This window comes from Zygotorulaspora mrakii, chromosome 8 (genome assembly GCF_013402915.1).
Source record: "Zygotorulaspora mrakii chromosome 8, complete sequence".
NCBI classification, from domain to species: Eukaryota; Fungi; Ascomycota; class Saccharomycetes; order Saccharomycetales; family Saccharomycetaceae; genus Zygotorulaspora; species Zygotorulaspora mrakii.
The window spans coordinates 125,249-153,024 of record NC_050726.1 but is presented as its reverse complement, the minus strand read 5'-3'; the positions used below and the strand labels follow the sequence as shown (position 1 = coordinate 153,024).

Genomic DNA, 27,776 nt, shown 5'->3' with positions numbered 1-27,776 from the left:
AGATTATGTCTTCTTTGCCAACAAGTAGTAAGGATTTAAATACCAGTCATGGGAGATCTCCAATACCAATAGTGTTACGTAGACTGTTCAAGACACCAAAGAATCTTGATTTCGAGACGGCCATCTGGGAAATGCTTCATTTAATATTCAAGCCGAGAAAAGCATTTAGGTCGTTCTATTATCAACGTCAAACAAAAAACCAATGGGCTAGAGATGACCCATCATTTTTCATTTTGCAAATAGGACTGCTCACCGTAAGCTCGATCGTATGGTCAATAGTCTACGGGCATTCAATATTTGGTTTTCTAAAGATGATGATTAATATGATATTCGTGGATTTCTTTTTCTTTGGATTCGCAGTGGCTACCTTCTTTTGGTTACTACTGAATAGGCCAACTTTCAAATTTCGATCTGCATTGGATTCTCAGGTGGAGTGGGCATACTGTTTTGATGTGCACTGTAATGCTTTTCTCATAATATGGGTAATGCTTTACTTCTTACAGTTCCTTCTTTTACCCATTATTCATTTACATAAATGGATTGGATTATTCGTGGGTAATTCATTGTATTGCTTTGCATTTGCCCATTATTTTATTTTAACGTTTTACGGTTATAGCCAATTGGCCTTTTTAAAAAGCATCAACTTTATTTTATTTCCCGCTTTAGCATTTGCAGTTTTATATTTTATTAGCTTGGTAGGGATAGATTTGTCTAGCAAGCTAAGTTTCTATAATTACTGATGTAATATCAATTTTGATTCTGTATTTTGTTTTTATTTATAGTTTAGTTATAAATTGAAAGGTTTTGCACAAGCAAAGGCAGTTTGGGAGGACGAAGGGAAAAACAAAGTATAATACATTTTCTCATATTAAGAGGAAAGAATGAGTAATTATACATAGTTTATAAATAAGATTTATCAGATTTTTATCAAAATTGGGATTATATATGTGTGTTATGCTGATTAAGTGAACTCTATATTCTCAATTTCCAACCACATTTTCCTAGTATATGCCCGGCCACTGAAAAGCGATTCTTTTAAGTCATCATCGGATAGGGTCTGCGAGATTTTCTCGTGGAATGGATCATCTTCTTTCGCACCTTTCTTCGTACTTTCAAAAAGCTTTGAGAACAAGACATCACTGTGAAGACTGTTTACGGTTCTCAGTACCGGTGGCGATGGGGGAATGACGTTCGTTATCAGATCTACTTTCTGGTCCCTGTGATATTTCTCCTTGACAATTAACTTCAGTCTGGTTGAGAGTAGTTTTCCACTTGCAATGCTGTCGTCTATCGCAGTCCTTCTCACCGACTGCAGCTCCCTTGAGATTTTTTCTGACAAAATTTTAGTTTTAACATCAATATTTGTACTCCAGTATTTCATCTGAACTTTCGTCATTTTAGAGTCATCTGTTTCATTTGGGGATTGATTCGAAACTGTCACGGTTGAAGAACTCCACTCGTCGTTAAAATTGTCATATTTCATTTTCATTGTATTCAGCTTAAGCTGCAATCTAGACGAGTTCTTAAGTATTTTCTCTTCGGAGCCACCAGTAGCTTTGCTGTTAGTTTGATTCAAATCTCTTTCAAAATCTTCTAAAATGATGGAATCACGACGTGAAATGTTACTCGAATTGCGACGATGCGTTGGTTCCTTTGTGCGAGGCGATTGGTTCGAGCTCGTTTGACTTACGTGATCTGCAAAATTGTCTAATGTAGCACTATCCACCCATTTGTTGTCAAAGGAGACTTCCGCATGCATAATATCATCACTGAGAGCGTTAGCAATTTCGCCTGATATAATATCCTTGTTGTGAGATGAGTGCTCTTCATTATCATCATTAATCTCATTTCTTTCGTTATCGCTAAAATTACGACTTTGCCACAATTTGCTCCCCACTCTGCTTCTTGTAGCAGGTATTGTTCGTAAATTTAAACCCGATTGCGATCTTACTGGCAGTTCAAGTTGCTGAGTGGCAACAAGATCAGCAGTACTTGAACTTTTTGGTCTCAGCGCAAAATTCATATTTTGTTCATAATGATCAATGGGATTTCTCATCTTCGGATTATGCTGACCATCGCTATTAGCTGTGAGGCTTATAGTGGACGTAGTACTAGCAATGGAACGTACTCTTCCGTTATCAGTCTTTCCATGACGTCTCAGATCACTTGAAAGATGATTATGTTCTATAGTACATATTCCTGTCGAATTTCGTTTATTCATGACATTCTTATATAATGCATTGACAGCGTAACTGCGTCTCTTTAGAGCAGCCAACTTGGCTGAATTGTCTGGCTGCTTGCTTGGAAAAGCAGGGGACTCATTCTCCACCTCCGTTACGGAATAGAGATTGCTATCGCCAACAGTCAAACCGCTCGATGTGCGGTTGCAAAGTAACTGTGATCCATCTTTTAAGCTCTCCGTCAGACTAGATTTTCGAAATGTGTTGCCCGTCCCCACAAAACTCATTGCACTTTGGATCCGTTGCTTCAGGTAGCACAATCAAGTTTTATTCCTTTCCCTCAGTCAATAAAGGAACCTTCAATGTTTCGTTAGGAATTTAACATTATTGACAACCATATTAACCTATATTTAAGCAACCTGTATTATCGGAGGTGCACAGGGGTACGCCCGTGGAATTTATCTGCAAGGTCGTCAGTCCGTCCGTATCTTTGTCAATCATTTGATAAGATCAATTATACCCTTTTATGCTAAGTGTTCCCTACTCAAATTTCCCAGATAAGATTTGAATCGACCATATCTCAATATTCCCAAATGTGCATGTCATACGTACAAAGAGACGAAAGTTTGTTTCTCTTTTTGGCTCTTGCAGCCTTTATTGTCGTACATAAATCGTTTAGACATTTTTTAGCCATAATCACCGGAAAAATTAGAAACACCTCTCTTATCAATTATTCATGTGGGTTTTCTATTCGCTAATCTGACGTATTATTTCAACAATCAGAATGTACGACGAGCACACGGCTTTCAGTATCAATCGAAAATTTCGATTGGAGCGAGCCTATCAACATTGTAAAACCAATTTTTTGACTCCACCTCCCTGGAAAGCCACTCGGTTGGAAATATGACTAGGTGTCCATGAAGTCTTTCAAGGATCCGTCTGGCAGTAAACTTGTCGAAAATACGTTGGTTTGTGCCGTAAAGTAAACTTCCTGAGAGCCTCATTTTTAAAGCGGTGGCTTTAGAGCGTCTCTCTTTGTCCATATCCCTTTTGGTAGGTTCTTGGTCAAGACCTGTTTCATGGAGTTCATTTTGAGGTATATCTGCAATTCTGATGCCTTTGTGAATATGTGCTTTAGTATCTTTTTTCAATGGTAATTCTCCGTCACCCGCATCTTCTCTCGAATTTTGTGTCTCAGTGGTTGATTGGGTGCTGCGCGAGCCCATTTCAATCTCAATTAGTTGATCTTGGCTTTCAGAAAATTCTTCGGCCAACCTATTGTACTCTTTATAGTCTCTCCAGGATTGCACTGCGTTATCTGGTTGACAATGAAACACCAGTCTAAACAACAACGTGTTGCGGAGTGCAACCGAAAACCAGAGATCGTCGTAAAAGTATACCGATAAGGGATCGTCAAATGAATAAGGATCAATGAATTTTAAATTCATCAACTCCTTTTGGGAATCGTCTTGTTCCGTGAAATTTGGTGCCAGCTGTTCCAACAATTCGTCGATATCACGATCATCTAGTTCTTGTTCTTTAAGAATATCTTGGTGCAATTTATGGATACCGTTGTGCCCGTCACTTCCCGCATTCCCTGAAACTTCAGAGGATGCGTCCTTCTCTCTAGCTGCATTTCTTCTATTTTTATAAGACAAATGCTGCAAGTAGCATATCCTTTTCAACATGTCCCATTTCTGCTCACTAGTAATAGATTCTTCTTGCAAATATTGTTCGATGTCATTCTTCTCAGGTAAGAAATCAAGGGAGCCCTTCGAATTTTTATTTTTACCTAAAGCAGCAGTGGCCCACGCTCTAAGCTGCTCTGTCACATTTTTCTTGAAGTGTTTTGTTACATGCTTCCAACCGTCAAGACCGAAACCATCTACATCTTCTTGATGCTTTTTATTGTTTGTTAATCTCGGATCCGTACTTATTGGTTTGTTATCCCTAATTCCTATGTTTTCCTCGCCAGCTCTATAATTGAAGGTATGATAATTTAATAAACCATCACATGACAAATTCTGATTTGCTTTCGTTTTCGTTCGCCTATCTGGCAGAGCTGTTTTCTTATTATCACTTTCGATCCTCTGCAAATCATCAAAATCGTTCTTGAAACATTCTTCATTGGAAGGTTTAGAGAATGGATGAGATATTCCATATGAATTGACATTAGGTAAAGAAGAATATTTAGATTTCCACGGATCACTGTAATCAACGTCAAATATTTCACGGTAAGCCAACTCCAGCATGGCAGAATCAAGCTTATCATTTTTTGTCGAGTCTTCAGCAAGCAAATGTAGTTCTTTATAGTTATTCCTAGCAATCGTTTCCAAACGGCCGAACTTTCTCTCCACTACTTCGACCAAATCTACATTACAGCCTAAATGCTCCCGCATTAATCTTTTTCGTAACTCCAATGCGAATCTTCCAGCATAGTAGACCCCATCGTCCATTTTTGATTTTACAAGGTCTGTATCCCTAATGAGCATTGCAACCTCACTATCCCTACAGCCCAGCTGAGACCTTTCATTGATATTAGCACTCCCTATAATACAACTTCTATCATCCACGATTAAAACTTTACCATGAACGTACAGCTGCTCTGTTACCAATTTCTTATTAGGACCGATTGTAGACCACTTTCTCAGGGAGTAAAATTGAATATATTGCATTGGATCTATGTTCAACTTTTTCAATTTCGAAAATATGGAAGTTTCTCCTCGAGAAATACTTTGATATTGACATTGCATTATGACACGAACACTCGAAGCTTCAGGTTGGTCAATCGGTGAATCAAAACCTGGCATCAATGGAATTAAAATGAATGCCTTCCAAACTTTGCCCTCACTATTCGCTCTAATAATCCTATCAACTATTGCATCACCAACTTTATTCTCGATAACAACACCATCCCATTGAGAGGCTGTTATAAAAAACTGATTTTCAATATAAATATAGTGCTCACTTGTTTCTATCAATTTCAGATATGCATTTTGAATGGATTTTTCCGTTTCTTTCAGGCCCAATGACCAATTGCCCGCACTTCTAAGAACTTGAACTTCACATGTTGATCTAGGTTTGAGCATCTTGAAAAATGATGAATTTTCTATTTCATCTCTGGTGAAATCACTCGGTGGGGTCAGCAAAGGGGTTGGTCTACTTGGTCTTTTCTGTCTCAAAAGATAATTCCATCTTTGAACGAAATGTCTCGCCATATCTCTTGCTGCTTCACCTATTGTCATCGTATGAACGTCATGCCATGGCATTCTCGGAATTTTGCTTCTATCATACATGGATTCAAAGGGTTTATCTAGATCAAAAAAGTCACATATACGAGCGTTAGAATAATCTTTTCCAGGAAATATTTGATCCTTTAGATTTGCATGATCATCACATAAGCTATGTTCGGGGGTATCATAACGCCCATAACATAAATCTATACCACCCATAAATGCAATAGTATTGTCTATAACCGTCATTTTTTCATGATGTGCCCAAAAGTATGTGTTCTGTAACCATTGGTTTGGGGATCTTATTAGATGAATATTGGGGTGTAAATTTAACATTGAGTGCTTTGTCCAAGAACTATCGGTTCCGACAGTTGTACCAACATTTCTGTAAACTACAATAAAAACTTTAATACCCTTTTCGGCTTTCCTTTTCAGGATCCTATCAATTCTAAACTCTTGATTACCATTTACTGGTCGACGCATGTACAGTTCTGGTGACAACCACCAATCATGAATATATATAACGTCTTCCGCCATTAGTAAAGCCTCGCTCAAAGCCCAAAAATAATCTCTACCATCAACTAGAAATTTACAAAAAGCATTTTTTCTAACTGGAGCAAAACTATCAAATCTATGAGGTTTAGACCAGATAGTATTTTTAACCATGTGTGAAATTGACGAAACCCATTGCTTCAATGAAGCTTCTGATTTACAAATAACTTGTAATTTCCTCTCGCTATTACTTAAAGTGATCAATAATTTGGTCGAGATTTTTCTTTTGTTATCTTGATTTAAGTCTGTATCATTTATATTAACATTATAGTCTTGTTTTTTATTGCCCGACCATTTGATATGAAACTGAGAATCAACCAAAAAAACATCCAACGGTGTTGTAGAGCAAAGATCTGACACATAAAGGATATAAGAATGTCTGACGAGAAACCACTTTGTTGTGTGTCTTTCAATCATTTCCCTGAGATCATTGAAGCTAAAATGGGAAACTCTCCAGCCTTGACTCTTTGCAGTTGATCTAATAATTAGTTGGCCTTGTTTTCCTTGAAGACCGACTTCATAACTTAGTAAGTTTCCGATTGGTGATAACTCATAGAATTGGAATAATCTATTTGCCTGAGGTCTAACAGAAAGTGCTATATTTAACAGTCTTAGGTATCTCTCTAGTCGCAGATACATTGGCTGGTTGTAGTCATCCTCCTCTTCAATGAGATCCTGCAGATGCTTAACTTTGAATTTGTCAATTGCAAAATTTAAAGACGATCTCATAGAACTCAAAGAAGATCTTGAAGATGTCGGTGACAAAGAAGATGCTGATAATGGGTTTCTCTCTTCTTGGCTCGAATTTTGATGATCCTGCCTTCCATTTCCAACAGAAGAGTTCATTAAATTTCTTTCGCGATCACCTAAACGTGGAAAATGCGGTATATGCATTTTATTGAATCTGTAGTGGTCGATGTAAATTTTGTTCAAAGTGTTTTGCTGGAACGAGACAAGTTTTAATTTATTGTGTAAATTGTTCAAGTCCTTATAACTCTTTATGACGTGCCATTTCAATCTATTTTCACCAATTCCGTACTCCAATTGTAATTTGAACAATTTTTTAGTGTGCTCTTCATTCCTCGATGGTTCAAAAGCTTGAGAAAATATGGAACTCGTATCATCATCTGTATCATTATTACCTCTAGATCTGGGGCCAGTTTTATCAGAACTGGATTCGCGAGGCGTATACGGCTCAACCCGGACTCCAAGCATTGCCAATAGCATAGGTGCCCTCTTTTGGCCATGCTCGTCTCTTAGAAATTGGCAACTTGGGAACAATGCAGCTGGGCATCCCGCCAAAAGAGAATCGATAAGATCGGAGGCCAATTTTTGAGTGTACAAATCCTTCTCATTTAGTAAGTGCTGAGGATTCTGAGGCTGCGATTGCGGCTGCTGATGCTGCTGCTTCCACGGTGACTTAAACCGCGAAAACGTGGCGACCTTCCGAAAGGCTTCCTTGAACTCCTTGCGCCATACTTCGAACTGCTGGTCCTGTATGAAAGACTTGGTACGTGACTGCCGAACGTCCTGTTTAAGTTCCTGCTCTGGGTAGGATTCCGCCTCATGTTGCTCATTTTGAGCATCCTCCTCTTCTTGCTCCACTTGGTGCCCCTCCGTATCGCTTACTGTGCAATTCGGTACACCGTGGAAAATCAAGTTCTTGTACACTGCTTCCTTGTCTCCAGCTCCATCAATACCCTCAATTCTTCTCTGCTCTTCATCCCTGGCCTGCTGCTCATTTTTATCAGGGTCTTCCACACCCGATTTCCACCCTTTCTTTCCCCCGTTGTCTAGCTCTCCAGCGTCTGAAATACCTGGAATAACCGCATCGGTGCCCGTATTTGTGCCCATTGGAACTTCCACTTGGCTAAACAACCGACAGACTCCACACGTTCTTCTCCTGATGAATATTTGTTTACATTTTAACATCTTGCTCCAGCAACATTTTTGCCGCCCTTGTTGAACAAAGCTGAAAGAACTTGCTGGGTAACCCGGATATAAGATCTGAAGTGGGCGCATTTCTTGATTACAATGAATCCGGCGATTTGATGCCATACAAAGCCATTTGAGAAGAGATTGAGATTGCACAGAGGCATCTCTCCAGCGTATCGGAAACCACCGCAACGTCCTCCATTGGTGATATTTCCCTCCCCAGCCTACTGGGCTCTCAAAAACACGTGTAATGCGCGATCAAAGCCAATTTGATGAGTCGTGACGGGAAAACCGCTGTGCCCAAATAAAGCGTGGGCTTATCAAAGATAAGATAACAAAAGCACAAGTCGTCGCAGAGAATTCGCGAATAATAGAATAAGGAGGAATCGCAGTGCAGCAGCGCATTGCTCAATAAGATTATCGATACGAGGATGGTCATCGGAGGGATGATCCGCCCGCTGTGGACGGCCGGTTAATGTGGCTGCGATAGGGGCATAGAATGTGAAGAGGAAGGAGTAAAATAGAGTGCGAGCAGGTGGGAAGATGAGAAGAGCTCTTGTGTGTTGCTTTATTCAGATAGCAGTACAGTATATAAATCCACTTAAATTTAGGTGTTGGATTACAGATAGGTGCGTAAGATGTGTTTGCGTAGTCATTTACACTTGACTGTGCTTGGTCTTGATAAAAAAAATTTTCTTTGCAAATAATTTTCAGATTGAAAAATTTTCTTATCGTGGTTTGATCGCATTATTTGCCGAGGTAGATATAAAGATAAACGAACAAGAGCAATATCGCTGTATATAGTGTAGGGCAACAGTGCTTTCTTATTACTGGCAAAGATGACTGAATCCACGACGTCGATGATTTCTTCGTTGACGGAAAGATTGGAGGGCAAGGATGCTCGGAACAGTCATGATAAAAGCTCATTAAGGAGTGGTCTGGGCTATGGGAGTAAAAATGGAAACGGAAATAGTAACGGTACTAACAGCAGTAGCAGTAATGGAGGTGGTAGCAATGGCAATGCCAATGGGAATGGCAGTAGGCCAGGCGAAATATTTTATCCATACAATGGTAAACAGAATGTCACGCTTTCGTCGTCGACTCAGCAGTCGCCCAATGGTGCAAGCTCTGGAAGCGAGGCAAGTGGTGGTGATAACTCCTCCTCAACATCCTCACCAAACTCTGTGCTGTTAAATATGAAGCAGGGTGGTAACACTGGACCTGTATGCAAAAACTGCTTCACGGTAACTACTCCATTGTGGAGAAGAGACGAAAATGGCGCAGTTCTTTGTAATGCTTGCGGTTTGTTCCTCAAATTGCATGGTAGGCCAAGACCAATCAGCTTGAAAACAGATGTTATAAAATCGAGAAATAGGAAAGGTACTCACAACCACCACAATAACGATCCCGGTCATTTACACTCAAACACACCTTCAAGTCCAAGGATTGTAGAGGGCCACAAGAGGTCCCATAGTGATGATAAGAAACGCAAAAAGATAAATAATGTAGAAAAGAGTAGTAAGACAGTCTATGGAAACGGTAACGTACAAGCAAATAATGATGGGAGTGGGAATGGAATTGTTAATGGAGAGGGTAGCGGGGCTGAAAACAACGACGGAAATGGACTGCGGATCAAAAGAGCAAAGATCAATGACGGCAATCAGTTGTCGTCATCAGAATCCAAAGACATTAGATCTGCAGCTACAACGTTGGAAATTTTGATGTCTAGTGATTCCTCGAAACCTGAATTGAAACCTAAGGCGCATAGTGGAGGATCTGCTGTCAAAAATGAATACATGTCCTCCGTAACTATGTCGCCGTCTGCTTCACAAGCTGCATCGGCCACCCAATTACCGCACTTATCGTGTCTGCTAGGGGATGTGAACCCGGGTCAAAGCAATTCAGGGGTGAATACTAATGCAAATCAAAGCCCTCATTTAAATGCGAACAGTGCTCGTAACGTAAGCTTAAATTCTAGTTCGATGAATGACCGATTTGGTTCACCACCTATGGCTCCACAAAATGCTCCAATTGCCAAACAAGTTTCATACCATGTAACGTCGATCAATGATGTACTCAATGAAAACAATACCAATAACGCTTCTCTGAATCAGAGGAATAGCCCCTCCGCAACATCACCTAATACATTTCCTAATGCGGCACTCACCACTCATAGCAGTACGTCTTCATTGGTACGAGATACTTCCATACCACAACGCTATGTCTCACCCCCTCCTCCCGTCACATCTCTGCCTACACCAATACAATCTACTCTACATCAGCCACTGCAACAGCAACCACAACCACAACCACAACCACAACCACAATCACAACTACAACAGCAGCTACAACATTTTAGTAATGATCATCATAATAAAAGTTCAAGCAAAAGTGAGAATGTGGAAACCCCCCTTAGTGAAACCTTGCGAAGTGAAGAAGAAGTAATCAAGTTGAAGACAAGAATCAGCGAGTTGGAATTGGTCACTGACCTTTACAAAAGACACATCTTCGAATTGGACGAGAGGTGCAAAACTTTGCATACTGAAATTCAAGCATTAAAACATTAGGTTATTCTAGCAAACCTTACTTACTATAAGAGAACGGCATTGAGCTAGCATGGGCATACGAGTCTGTAGCGTGTGTATTTTTTTTATTTTTTTTTTTCGGAGGTCATGTTTAATAGCTCTGACACTAATCTAATTTCTTGAATTAAGCGATCACTCAAGGAGGATTGAAAAAAACGAAGTCTCCTCAAACCTACAAAGAAGAAGACGATAAGAGTAGTTAACAGTTCACTCGATAACAAATTCAAATGTCTGCAGCTGGACTTGAGAACACCTTATTTCAACTGAAGTTCACTTCGAGACAACTACAGAAGCAAGCGCAAAGGGCCTCCAAGGAAGAGAAGCAGGAAGCTAACAAATTAAAGAAAGCTTTGAATGAAAGCGAAGAAATAGCAAGAATATACGCCTCAAATGCCATCAGAAAGAAAAACGAAAGGTTACAGCTTCTAAAACTGGCATCAAGAGTTGATTCGGTTTCTTCAAGGGTACAAACAGCTGTAACTATGAGACAAGTTTCTGGCTCTATGGCGTCCGTATGTCGCGGCATGGATAAAGCTTTACAAAGCATGAATTTGCAGCAGATCACGATGATAATGGATAAATTTGAGCAGCAATTTGAAGATCTAGATGCTAGTGTAAACGTGTATGAGGATATGGGAACTAGCTCAGATGCCGTTATTGTTGATGCCGATAAAGTTGACGAACTCATGAACAAAGTAGCCGATGAAAATGGCCTAGAACTGAGACAGAGTGCCAAAGTAGATAGTCTGCCTGAAATTAAGCAAACTGAAGTTAATGAAGAAAAGGAAGATAAACTGGCCCAACGTTTGCGCGCGTTGAGAGGGTAGGATTACACTTAGCATCTATTTTTCTATTTGTGCATTAATAAGCTTCTATATATATATAGAAATTAGAGAGAATTGTTATCTACATTTTTAATGCATAGGTAGACCTCTTCCTCTACCAGCACCAGGGGGTGGGGCCATACCGGCATTGGCTGGTTGACTTTCTTGGTTTGTAATTGTTTCGTCAACCGAAAGAATCAAGTTTACAGCCTCAGTAGCACTATTCAAAGCGTTGATCTTAACTAGAGCAGGTTCCCATACAAATTTCACGAAATTATCACCGACATTTTCGGTTTCAAAGTCAACACCGTACCATTTTTCACCCTTGCTGTGAGCCATTCTTAATCTATTCAGAATCTCTATAGCATCAAAACCAGCATTTTCACATAGTTGTCTTGGAATAACCTCCAGCGCTTTAGCAAAAGCATTGATCACTAGTTGCTGTTTCCCTGCAATAGTTTTTGAATAGTCTCTCAAATATCTAGATAGTTCCATTTCTACTGCACCGCCGCCAGCAACAATAAGCTTATTTTGCAGAGCTCTCTTGACGATCATAATCGCATCATGTAACGATCTTTCAACTTCGGCAATTACTTGATCAGCACCTCCTCTAAGTAGTAAGGTACATGTTTTGGCCTTTGGGCAACCGTGGAATATGTTATAACGCTCTGAACCAATTTGGATCTCCTCAAAGATGTCGCAAGTTCCCAAATACTCAGGGCGGATATCTGTTGTAGTGGATTGTATAGAGCCACCGACAGCTAGAATCACACAGTCCAGATCAGCAGCGCCCACTCTACCTGCACAGAAAATATTTCTGTCCGCAAAATATTGTGTTGCTAGATCTCCGATTGGCAATTTTGAAAGAACAATGTTGGATCCCGTTTCCTCAATTTGTTTTAATTTATTCAGAATTAGCTGCCATTCTGCGTCCACAATAGCTTGATAATCTTCAACGTGCTCAACACGAACCTCTGCATTATCCTTTTCAGCCTTCAGTTCCAATTCCATGTTCAAACAAAGAATTTTTGGGTGTTGAAACTTTTTCGGTTGTTGCTCAAAACCTGCATATGAGAACGTCTTTTTGAAAGCAACACCATTGATGAACATCGATTCCTCCATAGATCCACCTGGAATCTTTTTTATCCCAATCAATTTGTCATCTAGATCATCTCTATCTAGCGATAGCACGGCATCAACACACATCTTGACAAAAAAGTCTGCATTTTTATAAATAAGCTTTGAAGTCATTGCTGTTTTTGCGCAACGCTCCAGTAGCTCTCTGCTTTCGCTCTCTTTATCGGAAATATCGACGCAGATCTCTTGAATCTTTGCGGTAGCTAACGTAACAGCTTTTTTGTAGCCTTTCATTATAATGTGAGGCGAGATACCTTCTTCCAGGAAAGGTTTGGCTTCTTTCATCAACTCACCTGCTATTATCGTAACACTTGTAGTACCATCACCGACTTCAGCATCTTGTGCTCTCGAAATATCAACTAATGTCTTAGCTGCTGGATGTACAACATCCAACAGTTTCAATATGGTGGCACCATCGTTGGAAATTGTCGTCTTCTTGCTAGAATTGACGATCAATATATCCGAGCCCAGAGGGCCTAAAGTTGGCTTTAATGCCTCTTGGATTGCGATGCACGCATTTATGTTTGATATGATCTGGCCCCTTCCCTGAGAAGAATCTGTACCCTCTTTGAGAACCACAATAGTTGGCGTTTGGTTTCCGAAATTCATACTGAGTATAGCGGCTCGAAGAGATCGATGTTAATTGTCAATTCGCAGAGTTAATTCACGATAACTTCAATGTACTTGTTTCAATATTTCATCGCATCTAATGCCTGCTTAAATTTTCAAGAGTTCGCCACTTTAAAAATCAAGAAAGTCGCAAAATACGAATATATGAACGATATTGATCAATGATCCTCATTGATAGAAATGCATTGAAGGATTATTATAAGATGCCTATATACACGACGAATATAATTTTATAGCTTTTGTGAAGTATTGAAATTCTGCCAATATATGATGATTTTGCGCAAATGAAAAAAAAAACAGAATTCGAAGCGATTCATGGTTGAGGCCTGATAAAGAGTTTCTTATCAGATTGCCCAAGTACTCACATCTCCGTTATCACGACCCTCTACCATATAACCATCCTTATACTTGAGGAACTGCACAGTGGAAGAGGTGCTTGCAGGTGCCATAATTGTTTCAGGAATGTTAGAGGAATTCAGGTCAGAGTTTGATGAGGCGTCTTGGTCTTCTTTCTCGACACAATCCCATTGTTTACCATCGCTTCTGTCAAACACCTTGGCAGACTTTTCGCCCGTCGCCACTACAATGTTGTGTGTATCAAAATCTAAGGAGAGAACGGGCGAGTCGTAGGCAAAAGCGTCCGCTAATGTACCCGTTCTAAGATCCCATACTCTAACGCTTCTATCCAACGAACCGGTGACTAAATTTCTTGAATCAAACTTAAGTGATGTCACGGCGTCTGTGTGACCTTCTAATGTCCTGATGATCTGACTTGATCTTAAATCCCACAATCGTACAATGCCGTCTTTTGTACCGCTTGCCAAAGCGGCATCAAAACACTGTAAGGCCCCAATGATTGGGGATGGGTCAATAGACGTTAGCATTGTAGTATTATTCAGTGAATGACTTTGGCTTACACGACCGGCAAAACTGATGTCTATTGTTTGCAAACACTTACCGCTCGTCATATCCCATTGACGAATTGTTCTGTCTTGTGACCCGCTAACCAAATGTCCAGAATCAAATGAGAGAGCCGTGATTTCGTCGACATGAGAGTCAAACGTATAGACACACGACGACTCGCTGCTTGGCTTCAAATCTGCCTGCTCTTGATACAATTGTGTGGCTAAGTTGAGATTCCACATTTTCAGGAGCGCATCTCTTGCACCAGTAATCAGCATGTTATATCTCCTATCCATTTGCATACAACTTATACTTGCCATGTGACCGGACATCTCTGCAATCTTTTTGTGTTGAGATAAATCCCAAATCTTGACGCAATGGTCCATGTGCCCTGCAGTACTTAGTATACCGAATGGGACGTCAAAATCTAGGCAAGTGATGCCATCTTCATGTGCTTTTTCAAATCTAGCCATCCTGGTACCAGGATTGTAATATTGTTGCAGAGTCGGGAAAATTTTCCTGCTCTTCTTATTGTAGTCATGATAAAAATCATGCAGTTTTTTAGATGGGGTCTGATTCTTTATCTTCAGTTTCTTATAAATGGACTGACTCATCATAGGTGATGTGAAGTCACTATCATTCACGGAAAAAACAGATTGGATGCCATTGGTCTCATCAGAATTATCATTACTATCGCTGATCATTGGCTCGCTTTTCGATTCATCATTTTTATCAGTATTTATTTGTGGGCTCATTGGAGTTGATGGCATATCTGAGTCTGCACCACTATCTATTTCGAGTCCATATTCTTTCAAAAAAGAGACTCGTTCATTTATCATATTCAAATGATTTTCCAAAACCAGTTCATTTTGTTCTATTTTAGCGACTTTCTTGAACGTTGAATCTCTCAAGGACTTTAAAGCATTCAATCTATGATCCAATTCTCCAATTTCGCTTGCTGCTATTTTCTTCTGAATCTCTAAAAGGTCCAGATTATCTGTAACTTGACTGTTAAGCGTTTTGAGATACTTTAAAGAATAAGAATCATTAATCTTCTCTGGATGAAAATCATGTGGTAGCAAAATTGATTCATTAATATCGAAATTTTCATCGTTATCATTCTCATGGGGGTTATGTGAAATACCTTTCAAATTACTTTGAGAAGATTCAATCATCATTTTATTTTCTAATGCCTCATTTATGATGGGGAGGGACGCTTCAAAACCTTGAAAAAGCGAAGGCTCTTGCTTCGAACTTTTCGATTTACCTCCTTTCTCGCCACCGTTCTTGAGCAATTTCTTGTCCATAAAAGCATAATTCTCATTCTCTATTTCATTGAGAAGGTCATCACTTATATAACTCAGCACTTTGAAACTTGTTTTTGAATCAGTGAATTTATTGTTGAAGAAGTTCTTACCATTCATCGAGGCATTCAGACTTTGAAACGCTTCTTGCGGATTTTTTTTAACTCCTCTGAAAGAATTTAAAGACCCCTGGGACCCCAAACTACTTATAGCTTGATGCAGAGCTCTTTTGTACGGACTGCTATATGATAAAATTGTATCTTCAACATTTTGGGATCCAAAAAGTGTTGCGGTTGTCGTAAAGATAGCTCTCTTAAGCCGTGAAATTTGGTCTTCAGTGGCCATCCTCTAGACCTGTTTGAGATGTGATATGACTCGCCGGAGGAAACAGTATACTTTTTGCAAGAAATGAATCATCTAAATTCGCCTTTATTTACTATTTCACTTTTTTTTTGCCCTTCCAATATCGGATCGAAAAAGACGATATTTTATCCTATCAAAGCAAATATATAAATCAGCGTGGTAAAACAATTAAATACGGCACTAGCTTTACAGTAGGTCAATCCGACTGAGTTTCTAAGCTACTCTGTAAAAGATCCATTTCTTTTTCTAACTTTCGTATATCATTTTGCTCCTTCTGTATGAGTTTCGTGACAACATGCGAGGAAGATTGATTGATGTTTAGTTGTGCTTGCAACTGATCTTCTTGTAATTGCAGTTCGGTTTTCAAAATTTCGATTTCCTCTTCTAAAACAGTACAATCCTGTGAATATTTGGCATGCGCTTGTTTGTATACCGATAGAGGCCATTGATTGGCAACTTCTTCAAATACTTCCAAAATTGACTTTACGGGGAAATCATCCAAGAATATGGTTTTGCGTCTTTTCGAATGGGGAAACTCTGTATCAATCTCATTTGAAGCAGTGTCCATTGTAACGCTACCATTTTGCAAGGCGTGAAGAAGATTTATTATTTGCGTGTCTTGAAACTTGGATATCAGTAGTCGAAACACATTTGAATCGTTGGGAATTTTGGAACTCTCAACGTCAAAATATATGGAATTCTGTTTTGGACGCTTACTCCGCAATGCTTCGTCATGTCTCTTCAAGTAAAATTCTTTGGGCACTCTAACTACCGGTTTAGGATCGGGCAAACCAATACGTCTATTTCTTCTGTCATTCTTGTCCCTTTCGGCAAGAAAGTCAACGACGCTTCCCTTACCATCCTTTCTGGTAGGGACTCCATTACTTTTATTTATTTTGAATAGTGAAAGTTCTTCTTTTGGATTACAATCTCTGATAAGTTCGGTTATTATGGTGCCATATCCTTGTCCTTTATCTTTGTTTCGTACAACCGCGTTGTGAAATATGCCTGGTGGCTTGAAATATAGAGTCGATATAGAATCAATGGATCGATTGATTTCTTCAATGCACAAGTCCAAAGTCTCCGACATTTTCCACAGCGTCACAGCAGGTTTCTTTCCTCTCATAGAGCTATGGTTGTGTGTTGTTGTCTTGAACTTGATTTTCCTCATGTATCCACGGAACGCGCAGCCTTGACGCTGCACAGAGAAGAACGAATACATCACATTGATATTAAACCTATATTATAGTTCTAAACATTATATGCGAGTTCTACTCACGCCATGCTACATAGACTTCATCTGTTCTGAACTTTTGGGTGACGACAGTCTCCGAGAGATCCTTTACAAAATCTCCCATCCTGTACTGTAACAGACCCGCGTGCGCTATCATTACCCCGTTGTCGATACAGAATCGCTCGTCGGTTGCGTGGACCTGCCCGTTCGCACGGTCTTGACACATTTGCTGCATCATCTCTTGCAACCTCAGATTGCATCCCACACCACCCACGATCAGGACCTGGTTCGAGTTCACATGGGCCATTGCTCGCTCGGTGATCTCCACAAGCATCGCAAACAAGTTCTCCTGCAGCGCAAAACACAAGTCTTCAACGGATATCTTCGCCTCGTCGCTGTCGCGATCAAACAGCTGCCTATTTTTTCTGTTGTCACGGAACAGATCCTTTGCCAGATTGTCAATATACGCAAGTATGCCACTCATCGACAAATCCATCCCCTTGACCGTGTATGGCAGCTCCAGCAGCGTGTCCTTTTTCTTGCAGTTCAGTGCCAGTTGCTCTATGTTGTAGCCCGGCGACGGGTAGTTCGAGATCCGCAGCGTTCTAGCGAACCGGTCCAGACAGTTGCCTATGGCGATGTCAAGCGTCTCCCCGAATATCCGGTACCGCTTCTCCGAGTACGCAATCACCTGGGTGTTCCCTCCACTGACGTACAGTACCACCGGATCGACCGCCTTCGTTATCTCCCGGCCCATTTCGATGTGCCCCACGCAGTGATTCACACCGACCAGCGGAACCCCCCAGAGCAGAGAACACGTCCTCGCCGCCACCACCACTGAATGCAACGGCGCGCCCATGCCAGGTCCCTTGGTGAAACATATCACGTCGAGGTCCTTGGCCGCGTTCTGTATGCCCGCCTCCTCCAACGCCTGCTTGATCAGCCTGACACACCAGTTCTTGTGATGTCTCGCGGTATCGCGCGGCAGGAATCCCTCGCCGGCCGGCGTAATGTACGTGTCTCGCACGTTCGACAGTATCTGCGACTCGCAGTCGTACGAGAAGTCGCCACCTTCGTGCTTTCCCACCACTGGATGCTTCACGACGCCCACGCCAAGCTTGTTCGCCGAGCCCTCGAGACCCAGTGCCACATAGTATTCCCTGCCACCTCCCGGTGCAACAGCGTTCAGGTTGACCATGATCCGGATGCAGAGCGTGCTGACGACCTCCCCATACAGCACCGCCCGTAAGCCAACCTCATCAACTAGCCATCTGCGAACTGCAAAATCTAGAGGTCCCCGAGGTCCCCGAGGTCCCAGAGGCCCAGCGTGCCCACGGCGAGACCCGAAAAACAAAACTACGAAAAAAAAAAGAATTCTCCGCGACGGGGAATTGAACCCCGATCTGGCACGCGACAAGCGCCCATTCTGACCATTAAACTATCGCGGATCAGAGAACCCTGAGGCAGTTCCCGTCCACCAGCCCACACGCCCTGTGCTTCCGCCCACGCCTCCACCCACGCCTCCACCCTCCACGGCGCCTGGATCTCAGAAACCGCGCCGCGCCGATCCCCAAACCCGCCCGTTTCGGCACTCCCTGTCACCACACACGAGACGGCACCCACCCACACCTTTTTGTTCCCTGGCATTCTCGCCCCCCTCCTCCCGTGGACGTTCCGTAAGGCATCATTTTGGCAGTTTGGCGCGCACGGCTCATTGGCGCCGTTTGGTGCTGCTAAGGGCGATGCACCGTAAACGGACACACACTGACGCAAGACTGATACACAGCTGATACACAGCTGATCTCATATCGCATATCGCATATCGCATATCGCATATCACGTATCGTTACAAGGACGTTTGTTTCTTTTAACGTTCTTATCTAACTGAAACTGCAAGCCCGCCCTGAGACACAACGTACGTATCCACAGATGAACTTGGAAATACGGCTGCAAATACTAATGCAATGAAGCGGCATATGCTATTCAGACCACAATGTCGCTGGGGCAGCTGCTGGGGCTTCTAGGAGAGGTGTACGATCGGGCATTGTGCGCGCTGGTGGTGGTCAGAAAGTGGATCTTGGCACGATTAGCACGAGTCGCTCGGTGGACGAACGAATGAAGAAACAGGTCCAGCGTGCAGTGTGTGGCACCGGGTTGTTCGCCTGCTTCAGCTTATCGTTGGAGGGGAACATGGCACATTTGATCTGATATCGGTGCGGGAACTCGGTGTGGTGTGGACGGGAGCATAGTAAGGCAGAAAGTCTGAAAAAAGACCAGTTTCTGTTATCTCCAATGAAAAAAAAAAAAAGATCGGTGACTATGCGAGGATTGCAGCAGGAGTGCAGCGGTTGGGCAGGATGGGCTGTGCGATCCGGGCGTGAGAGTTTGCAGATTCAGGTGTAGCTGTTGATAATGCGGCAGCAACGCAATCGGGGAGGACGTGGTGGGTCTGTGACGGGTATAAAAAGGCAGTTGTGTTTCCTGGAAATGGACGGTGGGGAGAGTGGTTGACTTCGGGGTTTGTGTTGTGTTTCGGTGCAGAGCAGCAACGAGAACTATAGGAACATACATCGAGCGCTGGAGATGAATAGTTCAGTCGGAGACGAGAAGGGTCAGAGTCCTACCTACCAAAAGGGCGACAAAAATGTGGAAGTGGAGTATTTGGCGCAGGAGCCGGTGACTTCGTCGTCGGGGTCGCACCAGCCAGATAGCTCGGGCGATGGCAGGACGACGTTCGGCAGATTTGTGGACTCGTTCAGGAGAGTTGAGCTCCCGGAGCTGGACCCAAATTTGACGGAGGCTGAGAGAATCGCGATTGCGACGGCCAGATCGCCTCTGCAGCACCACTTGAAGAATAGACACTTGCAGATGATTGCCATCGGTGGTGCCATTGGTACGGGTCTTTTCGTTGGTAGTGGTACGGCTCTGAGAACAGCTGGGCCCGCGGGTATTCTGATTGGTTGGGGGCTGACTGGTACTATGATTTACTGTATGGTTATGGCAGTTGGTGAGTTGGCTATTGTGTTCCCTGTTTCTGGTGGTTTCACCACGTATGCCACCAGATTTATCGATGAATCGTTTGGTTTTGCAAACAACTTCAATTATATGTTGCAATGGCTGGTGGTTCTACCGCTGGAAATCGTGTCTGCGTCTATTACTGTTAACTATTGGGGTACGGATCCTAAATACCGTGATGGTTTTGTTGCGTTGTTTTGGGTTGTCATTGTGGTCATCAATCTGTTCGGTGTTAAAGGTTATGGTGAAGCAGAATTTGTCTTTTCGATCATCAAAGTTATCACGATTATTGGTTTCATTATTCTTGCCATCGTTTTGATTTGTGGTGGTGGTCCAGGTAACGAAGGCTACATAGGCGCTAGATACTGGTACCACCCTGGAGCTTTTGTGGGCCCCAATCATGGTGTCCAATTCAAGGGTTTGTGTACAGTCTTTGTTACGGCCGCTTTCTCTTTCGCTGGTAGTGAGTTAGTTGGTTTAGCAAGTTCTGAAGCCGAAAACCCAAGAAAGTCTGTTCCAGGTGCAGCAAAGCAAGTTTTCTGGAGAATTACTTTATTCTACATCATCTGCTTACTACTGATTGGTATGTTGGTTCCATATGATGATCCTCGTTTGATTGGTGCTTCTTCTGTCGATGCTGCAGCCTCTCCTTTTGTTATTGCTATTGTTACCCACGGTATCAGAGGTCTACCAAGTGTTGTCAATGTCGTTATTTTGATTGCTGTTTTGTCTGTTGGTAATTCTGCTATTTACTCCTGTTCAAGAACTCTAGTTGCTTTATCTGAACAGGGTTTTTTGCCAAAGATTGTCTCTTACATTGACCGTTCAGGTAGACCAATGGTTGGTATCATTATTAGTTCCGCTTTTGGTTTGATTGCTTTTGTTGCTCAATCTCCAAAGGAAGGTGATGTTTTTAATTGGTTGTTAGCTCTATCAGGTCTATCTTCTCTATTTACTTGGACAGCAATTTGTCTATGTCATATTCGTTTCAGAAGAGCTTTGGCTGCTCAAGGTAGATCCACAGATGAACTGCCATTTGTCTCCCCAGCTGGTGTTGTTGGTTCTTATTGGGGTATGTTCATGTGTATACTGATGCTGATTGCTCAATTTTACATTGCTATATTCCCATTGGGTGATACACCAAATGCAGAGGCTTTCTTTGAGGCATATCTATCTTTCCCAATCGTTATTGCCTTCTATATTGGCCACAAGATCTGGAGGAGAAATTGGAAATTGTACATTAAGGCTGAGGATATGGATATTGACACAGGTAGAAGAGAAGTTGATCTTGATCTACTGAGACAAGAAATTGCAGAAGAAAAAGCTGCTATTGCTGCAAGACAATGGTGGTACAGATATTGGAAATTCTGGTGTTAAAGAAGATATACTTTGAAATTAAATTTGAGGTGTGAATGCGTTCATTCGAGCGCATATATGCAAGAAATAAAAATAAAACAAATAAAATCGCTGTAGTTGACTGTCACTTTGTAATTACATAATATAACGAGAAAACAATATTAATTTATTCGGAGTTAGTTATTTTAGGAGCCGTTGAAATAGTACTGTAGTTTATTTTCCTTCCATTAAATTACATATCATTGACTATAATGTGTTTCCGATTGATGGTGCGGGAGATGTATCAAAAGAATTGCAAGGTCTTTCGGAACTGCTAAGGCAACGCTATTCCTGTTTGAGATTTGGTTTGGTATTAGGAGAAAAAAAAAGATGTATTAAAGAGATGACCTGAAAGACTATAAAATAAAAATCTTTGGAATGACACAGCAGGAAAAATGAACTCCAATGAAACCCTGAATTGTAAACGTCTCACGATAGATTATCATCCGATATCTTTCCAGTATCGATTGACATTCTGTTAGGGTTTCATCTGACTTCGTTTATTTTGTTTTACAGACCAATTGTCTCTTTCTGATTCTTATAAGTCATCTCTTTAATATATCTTACAACCTCGATTTATATTTCAACAGATTTATATTTCAACAACATCACAATACTATCACTCATGTAGAAGCAAAATAATGTCAATAACTCCGATTATATTAATCCTATTCTCTAAATAGTATTTGCACATCAACATATCCTTAGAACGTAAAAACATAGAGAAAAATCGCTTAAAATCTGATTTGACACAAGAATAAATATGGGCATGTGGCGTAGTTGGTAGCGCGCTCCCTTAGCATGGGAGAGGTCTTCGGTTCGACTCCGGACTTGTCCATTTATTTTTTTTCTCGCTCCAGCGAAGCTGGTACAAATATTTGCAAGATAACATTTGGTTGTGATTGCGCTGTAAATAAAAGGAACCTCCCCAGAGTGGTTGATAGCCATGCTGAAGTCTCTATGGACTCTTTGGATGAGAACGCCTACGATCAAGGTAGCTCTAGCGAATCATCAGACGTAATAGAATTTGTTAGGCCTGTATTTATAAGGAAAAAACAGCCTGCTCCTGTACTGTTAAAACGTCCCAACAAAGTAACAAAACGTAAAGCTGGTACATACAATACGGAGCAAACTTTGAATGGCAAATCAGCAGCAACCATATTCTACGTGCAAGACCAGTCACCCACAAAGGACGAGAGCACCGAGGATAATGCAGCACTTCACAAAGAAATCAATAGCACAAGAGATACTGTGAATACCGAACAGCATTACGAATACGGAGAGGTGGTAGACGGGTATCGACTTGTTGGAACAAAGGAACAGTATGAGGACTGGATGAGAAGGATTGCAGAAAAGAATTCTCCTCCTACAATCTTAGATGAAGAAGATAGTGAAGATGAATTTATCGACAAATTTGCCTTCGATAGGTTTCCGCAAAATCGGGATATTTCCAGTGTAGATACTTCTATTTGGAATTATTGGAAGGCTGAAAAGGAAAATTGTTTTAGATTACCTGTAATGAAGCAGAGTAGTATATACGATGCCGGCATTGAAGAAATAACAGGAGATAGAGTACGAAATTTTTACTTGCGTAGTTGCGTTCTCCTAAAAATGGAAATGAGATTCCTGCTGAAAAGAGAAAGGATATATTGGCATCCTGATAAAATGATTCCGAGACTTGAACCAAATGCGGAGGCATATCAAGAGAAAATTACAAAGCTATTTCAAATAATTAACGATATGTGGGAGTGTTTATAAGTACATATTATTTTTTACACATCAGTTTTCAGCCTTTTTGCAGCAGGTAGGTCATCAAGATTATTTGGGTTGTCTTCTGTGTCGTTTTCTTCTTCTGCGTGTTGATCATTCGCATCAATTGCTTCCTCTGCACGTTCCTCATCAGCTTCCTCTTCTTCTTGCTTCTCTATGGCAGATTTTTCGTCAGCCTCTAGTTTTTCTTCGTCATCTTCATCCTCCACGTCATCTTCAGCAACGTCATCTCCATCATCCTCATCTTCTTCGGCTGCATCTTCCTCATCTTCATTTTCCGGCTCCTCTTCGTCGTCGTCTTCTTCCTCTTCCTCTTCCTCTTCCTCCTCTTCCTCTTCCTCTTCCTCTTCATCCACTCCTGGCTGTTCAGGTGGATATATTTCGCTTTCATTTTCATTATCCCAAACAATGTTGAACCTCGTTACTCTAGGCTTTTCTGCAAGTATATTCCTTACAACGTGTTCTACTTGTACTTTTGCTGGTGGATTCTCTCTCAACTCTTCACTATCATATTCATTGTTTACATAGTACCCTACTCGAACAAATTCTCTACCATCGTAAGAACAACTCAACAAAATTACCGTTACGCTAACCAGTTCGGAAGCAGGAATTAGTTCAGGTGAGGGAGGATCTGCTGTGAAGATAAATTTATTGACGCCAACTGGGACAGGACCAACCAGAATGGAATCCAGTTCTTGATCATGCTCTAAGGAGCGCGAAGAACCAACGTAAGTAAGTTTCCACTCTAAATCGTGTTTTAAAGGTTCCAGGCATTCAAAGGTAATTTCAAACTCGTATGGATCCGCAAACGTTGCTGGATTACTTAACACTTTTATTCCTAACAAAGATACTATTGACATCGAGATGTTTTATCTGGTGGTTCCGCTGAAGAATACTTGAGTCTTGATTCCTATAGCTGTGTATTTGAGTACCAAGTATGTAATCCACTTTTTAAGGTGATTTTATCTTTTTTTTTTCAGAGCTTTTTGGCGTTGCGGTTCCAAATTTACGCGACATGCGAGAGATGAAAAGCATATGAAGTTTAAATCATGTATGTATTCACGGATAAATGTATGTATGTACTTAGATAAGTATTATCATTAGTATGGTTACTATTAGCACTATTATGACTGTTATGCGAGATTTGCCAGCAATTCTTCCTGTTCAAAAGAGAGCGGCCTTTTCTTATTAGACCCATTGCCGTTGTATTCCGACTCACTACTTCGATGGAATGAGACGTAGTTACTATCATCTGTGGTTTCATCCACTATTATAGACTGCCTGGAGTCTGTTGACCTGTCATGAGTCAGCGAGGTGCTGGAATACATCGAAAGAGGTCTCAACGAAGCATAAGAGAGTGCTTTTGTCCGGTTAGGCTCGAGCGGGTTTTCTTCATCGGCCATGAGTGTATGATTTTGCTCGGTATACGAAAGCATGAAGACAGATATCGAGAAAATGAACATGAAGGGGAACATTTTGAGGAACAACATGCGATCCACGTCGTGGAACATCAGCACGGCGTCGACCAGCGCGGTAAAACTTACCGCAGCCGTGGTGAAAGACTTCAAAACAAACGGACTCCAAAACTTCAATGCATACATAAACGCAACAAGGTACAACGCAACGAGCACGACAACCGACCCAAACAGCAGCGTGAACTGCCAATGAAACACAACCCTCATAAAATCACGATCCACAAACACGGCACGCTCTAAGATCATCGTCACACATTTCAACCAAAGTAACATATGCCCTGAGATGAAACCGCTTGCGAGGCCACAGCAAATGCCATTAGCCGTGCCAGCTTTCGCGCCAACCGCCGCCCCGCCCTGCTGCCTGCGCTCCAGGACTGCATTGAACAGCAGAACAACCGCCACGAACGCAAACGTGGATACAACCCAAACTTTGATGGCAGTGCGCTGGAACAACCGCAGCAGCTGCTCCGTGGTGTGGGTCAGAACGCCGTGCTCTTTGACCGCCAACGTGGAAAGCGCAACGCCGCTGACCACGAACCCTGCGCTCGCCAGCTGCAGAGCCTTGCAGTACGCGCTCCCCAGCCCAAACGTCGCCACCAGCGGGTTCACGAACAGGTAGCTATTCTGCATCACCACAACCATCACGAGCGGCAGCAGCGTCACCTGAACCACTCTCTCTGCAAGCCCACTGACGAACAGCGCCACCAAACCGGCCACGAGCAACGCCGACGACTCGTGCCCGCTCGAGCTGCGAGCCCTGTCAGCGGCCCGCCGTTGCACGACGAGCGCGACCGACTGGCTCAAACAGAGTGCTAACGAACAGACCGCCCCGCTGACAACGATACCGACCCTCGTCATCCTACGCCCCTTATACGTCTCTAGCGGGTCTCACACCAGACCGTTCCTGCCCATACGGCGACCATGCCTTGACGTTGAGTTCCTTTAGACATCGCTGCCCCTTCAGTTTCACCACCGGCATCTCGGACAGGCCGGACAACATCCCACCGGACAGGTCGGACGCCTCCCGCTCCCGGACACTCACGCCCACACCCACACACCCGGACCGCGCCCAATCACCTTTCCCAAAGCGGAATACACACGCGATCTCCGAATGCGTCTCCGCGTCAACAAGACGCCCTCGTGCAGCGTGCCGCGCCGTGTGCCAAAACGCGCCAGGAGGCGTAACAAGAGAAAACCCGTGCACGACGCACTGTCCGGCCTGCTCACCGGACAGCTCCCTTTTTCGCTGCATCCGCTGCACTCGCGCACCCGCACCCCACAGCCTGCATCCGCTTTCTTGGCACGCTGCACGGCGAAGAAAAACTGCGTCACGATTTCCGCGTTGTGTCGATCTCGAATTACCACAACGGGCAAAAAGACGCTAATGGTAAAATTTTCACTTGATTACCAATCGATTCACACCACGGATCTCAGCAGAGGTCAGAGGAGTTTCAGGATGGATGCGGTTTCAGTTTGCAGCGTTTCGCAGCGTTTCGTATCGTTTCGTTTCGTTTCGTTCGTTGTTTGCAATTCACTACCACTTGTGCAACGGGCAGTGAGTGCAACGGGCAGTAAGTGCAACGACTGGCGTACTCCCGTATCGACTTGTGTGCTCTTGCAAAGCTTATTTCAGTTTCGTGTCCAGATCACCCTGGGTTCTGGGCCGTGGCAGGTATATAGATATACACAAGAACTACTCGCAAAGACTTCAAGGAAGCATCCACTCATTTTTTCTCCGTGATATTTTTGAACAGCAGCACAAGTGAATCAGTCGTTACACACTCATTCATCCAGTCACTCCTTCATTCATTCATTTGCTCGTTCATTTGTCGCCAACTAGTTTGTCTTTCCTTTCGCATCCTGTCGTCTTTTCCACTCATTTGTTTATTCAGATCGTCGACGCAATGAAGTTATCCACGCTTTTGTTTTTATCCGCTTCCTCTGGTATGGTGCTAGGTGCACCTACGGTCAAGAGGAGCCACGAGCACCACCGCGAAAAACGTGATGTGGTCTACGTTACGCAGTACGTGGACGGCAACGGTAACGCGATCCAGGGCAACGGCGGTGCCTCCACGACCGTTGCGACGCAGGCGCCGGCCTCGTCTGCCCCAACGAGTACCTTGTCTCCGGGCTCTTCGAGCGCTGCGCCCGTCACTTCTTCGAGCGCTGCGCCATCGTCTTCCTCCAGTTCCAGTTCCGGTTCCGGTTCAGGTTCAAGCTCCGGTTCAAGTTCAGGTTCAGGAGCCGGCGGTGTTGACGGTGATTTATCCGACTTCTCGGGTCCAGACAAGGAGTTCGAGGATGGTACCATTCCTTGTAGCCAGCTCCCATCTGGCCAGGGTGTTGTTTCGTTGGACTGGGTCGGTTTAGACGGTTGGGCGTCCATCATGAACATGGACGGTAACACCGCCACCTCGTGCCAGGACGGACACTACTGTTCGTATGCTTGTCAAGCCGGTATGTCCAAGACGCAGTGGCCATCAGAACAGCCAAGTGACGGTAGATCGGTCGGTGGTTTGTACTGTAAGGACGGTTTGCTGTACCGTTCCAACCAGAACTCCAAATACTTATGTGAATGGGATCAAAATTCCGCAAGTGCTGTTAACCAGGTTTCTGATTCAATCGCTCTTTGTAGAACTGATTACCCTGGCTCCGAAAATATGGTCATCCCAACAGTCGTTGGCGCTGGCTCCTCCAAACCAATTTCCTGTGTCAATGAGGACTCCTACTATCAGTGGCAAGGTAAGAAAACTTCAACTCAGTACTACGTCAACAATGCAGGTGTTTCTGTTGAAGATGGCTGTATCTGGGGTACAAGTGGCTCCGGTGTAGGAAACTGGGCTCCAGTTGTCCTGGGTGCCGGTTACACCAATGGTATCACCTACTTATCTATAATTCCAAATCCAAACAACAATACACCACCAAACTACAACGTTAAAATAGTAGCTACTGAGGGATCTAGTATCAACGGTGATTGTAAGTTGGAAAACGGTGTTTACTCAGGTTCAGGTTCTGACGGCTGTACCGTTTCTGTCACTTCTGGTAGTGCAGAATTCGTTTTCTATTGATTTTTCTTTCACTAAATTCGTTTGGTTTATCATCTTCATTGCACGTTTCTTTTAACTGAATTTTGAATTTGATCCCATTCAATACACGGTACGGTATTCAAATTTCAGTTAACTGTGATAGTTGCTAACTGTTACACATTGCTTATCAACTTTAGTTCGTTGTTTTTTTTTTC

General features: G+C 42.7%; 14 protein-coding genes and 2 non-coding genes across 16 annotated transcripts; 7 read left to right on the top strand and 9 right to left on the bottom strand.

Annotated features, from left to right (window-relative positions):
- Positions 1 to 5: 5 nt before the first annotated feature.
- On the top strand, positions 6 to 740 carry GMH1 (Gmh1p; the record flags this gene model as incomplete). The annotated part of the gene is made up of 1 exon (XM_037290592.1): positions 6 to 740. One exon carries the CDS (start codon positions 6 to 8, stop codon positions 738 to 740), a length of 735 nt encoding a protein of 244 aa, XP_037146487.1.
- A 221-nt stretch (positions 741 to 961) lies between these two features.
- Positions 962 to 2,467, bottom strand: HG535_0H00870 (uncharacterized protein; the record flags this gene model as incomplete). The annotated part of the gene is made up of 1 exon (XM_037290591.1): positions 962 to 2,467. One exon carries the CDS (start codon positions 2,465 to 2,467, stop codon positions 962 to 964), a length of 1,506 nt encoding a protein of 501 aa, XP_037146486.1.
- Positions 2,468 to 2,992: 525 nt separating this feature from the next.
- SPO14 (phospholipase D) lies at positions 2,993 to 8,023 on the bottom strand (the record flags this gene model as incomplete). The annotated part of the gene is made up of 1 exon (XM_037290590.1): positions 2,993 to 8,023. One exon carries the CDS (start codon positions 8,021 to 8,023, stop codon positions 2,993 to 2,995), a length of 5,031 nt encoding a protein of 1,676 aa, XP_037146485.1.
- A 716-nt stretch (positions 8,024 to 8,739) lies between these two features.
- Positions 8,740 to 10,467, top strand: GZF3 (Gzf3p; the record flags this gene model as incomplete). The annotated part of the gene is made up of 1 exon (XM_037290589.1): positions 8,740 to 10,467. One exon carries the CDS (start codon positions 8,740 to 8,742, stop codon positions 10,465 to 10,467), a length of 1,728 nt encoding a protein of 575 aa, XP_037146484.1.
- A 245-nt stretch (positions 10,468 to 10,712) lies between these two features.
- On the top strand, positions 10,713 to 11,312 carry DID2 (Did2p; the record flags this gene model as incomplete). The annotated part of the gene is made up of 1 exon (XM_037290588.1): positions 10,713 to 11,312. The coding sequence occupies one exon, from the start codon at positions 10,713 to 10,715 to the stop codon at positions 11,310 to 11,312; it is 600 nt and encodes a 199-aa protein (XP_037146483.1).
- Positions 11,313 to 11,399: 87 nt separating this feature from the next.
- On the bottom strand, positions 11,400 to 13,055 carry CCT7 (chaperonin-containing T-complex subunit CCT7; the record flags this gene model as incomplete). The annotated part of the gene is made up of 1 exon (XM_037290587.1): positions 11,400 to 13,055. The coding sequence occupies one exon, from the start codon at positions 13,053 to 13,055 to the stop codon at positions 11,400 to 11,402; it is 1,656 nt and encodes a 551-aa protein (XP_037146482.1).
- A 365-nt stretch (positions 13,056 to 13,420) lies between these two features.
- On the bottom strand, positions 13,421 to 15,628 carry HG535_0H00820 (WD repeat MDV1/CAF4 family protein; the record flags this gene model as incomplete). Its single annotated transcript, XM_037290586.1, has 1 exon — positions 13,421 to 15,628. The coding sequence occupies one exon, from the start codon at positions 15,626 to 15,628 to the stop codon at positions 13,421 to 13,423; it is 2,208 nt and encodes a 735-aa protein (XP_037146481.1).
- A 214-nt stretch (positions 15,629 to 15,842) lies between these two features.
- Positions 15,843 to 16,868, bottom strand: SPC34 (Spc34p; the record flags this gene model as incomplete). Its single annotated transcript, XM_037290585.1, has 1 exon — positions 15,843 to 16,868. One exon carries the CDS (start codon positions 16,866 to 16,868, stop codon positions 15,843 to 15,845), a length of 1,026 nt encoding a protein of 341 aa, XP_037146480.1.
- Positions 16,869 to 16,917: 49 nt separating this feature from the next.
- Positions 16,918 to 18,078, bottom strand: KAE1 (tRNA N6-adenosine threonylcarbamoyltransferase; the record flags this gene model as incomplete). Its single annotated transcript, XM_037290584.1, has 1 exon — positions 16,918 to 18,078. One exon carries the CDS (start codon positions 18,076 to 18,078, stop codon positions 16,918 to 16,920), a length of 1,161 nt encoding a protein of 386 aa, XP_037146479.1.
- Positions 18,079 to 18,256: 178 nt separating this feature from the next.
- HG535_0Htrna9D lies at positions 18,257 to 18,328 on the bottom strand. Its single transcript has one exon. It is a non-coding gene; the product is annotated as a tRNA-Asp (tRNA).
- A 1,135-nt stretch (positions 18,329 to 19,463) lies between these two features.
- Positions 19,464 to 21,272, top strand: GAP1 (amino acid permease GAP1; the record flags this gene model as incomplete). The annotated part of the gene is made up of 1 exon (XM_037290583.1): positions 19,464 to 21,272. One exon carries the CDS (start codon positions 19,464 to 19,466, stop codon positions 21,270 to 21,272), a length of 1,809 nt encoding a protein of 602 aa, XP_037146478.1.
- A 783-nt stretch (positions 21,273 to 22,055) lies between these two features.
- Positions 22,056 to 22,128, top strand: HG535_0Htrna10A. The gene has a single exon. It is a non-coding gene; the product is annotated as a tRNA-Ala (tRNA).
- Positions 22,129 to 23,062: 934 nt separating this feature from the next.
- ASF1 (nucleosome assembly factor ASF1) lies at positions 23,063 to 23,920 on the bottom strand (the record flags this gene model as incomplete). The annotated part of the gene is made up of 1 exon (XM_037290582.1): positions 23,063 to 23,920. The coding sequence occupies one exon, from the start codon at positions 23,918 to 23,920 to the stop codon at positions 23,063 to 23,065; it is 858 nt and encodes a 285-aa protein (XP_037146477.1).
- Positions 23,921 to 24,193: 273 nt separating this feature from the next.
- Positions 24,194 to 25,393, bottom strand: HG535_0H00760 (uncharacterized protein; the record flags this gene model as incomplete). The annotated part of the gene is made up of 1 exon (XM_037290581.1): positions 24,194 to 25,393. The coding sequence occupies one exon, from the start codon at positions 25,391 to 25,393 to the stop codon at positions 24,194 to 24,196; it is 1,200 nt and encodes a 399-aa protein (XP_037146476.1).
- Positions 25,394 to 25,646: 253 nt separating this feature from the next.
- HG535_0H00750 (uncharacterized protein) lies at positions 25,647 to 26,276 on the top strand (the record flags this gene model as incomplete). The annotated part of the gene is made up of 1 exon (XM_037290580.1): positions 25,647 to 26,276. One exon carries the CDS (start codon positions 25,647 to 25,649, stop codon positions 26,274 to 26,276), a length of 630 nt encoding a protein of 209 aa, XP_037146475.1.
- A 163-nt stretch (positions 26,277 to 26,439) lies between these two features.
- Positions 26,440 to 27,603, top strand: UTH1 (SUN family protein UTH1; the record flags this gene model as incomplete). The annotated part of the gene is made up of 1 exon (XM_037290579.1): positions 26,440 to 27,603. The coding sequence occupies one exon, from the start codon at positions 26,440 to 26,442 to the stop codon at positions 27,601 to 27,603; it is 1,164 nt and encodes a 387-aa protein (XP_037146474.1).
- Between the last annotated feature and the right edge of the window lie 173 nt (positions 27,604 to 27,776).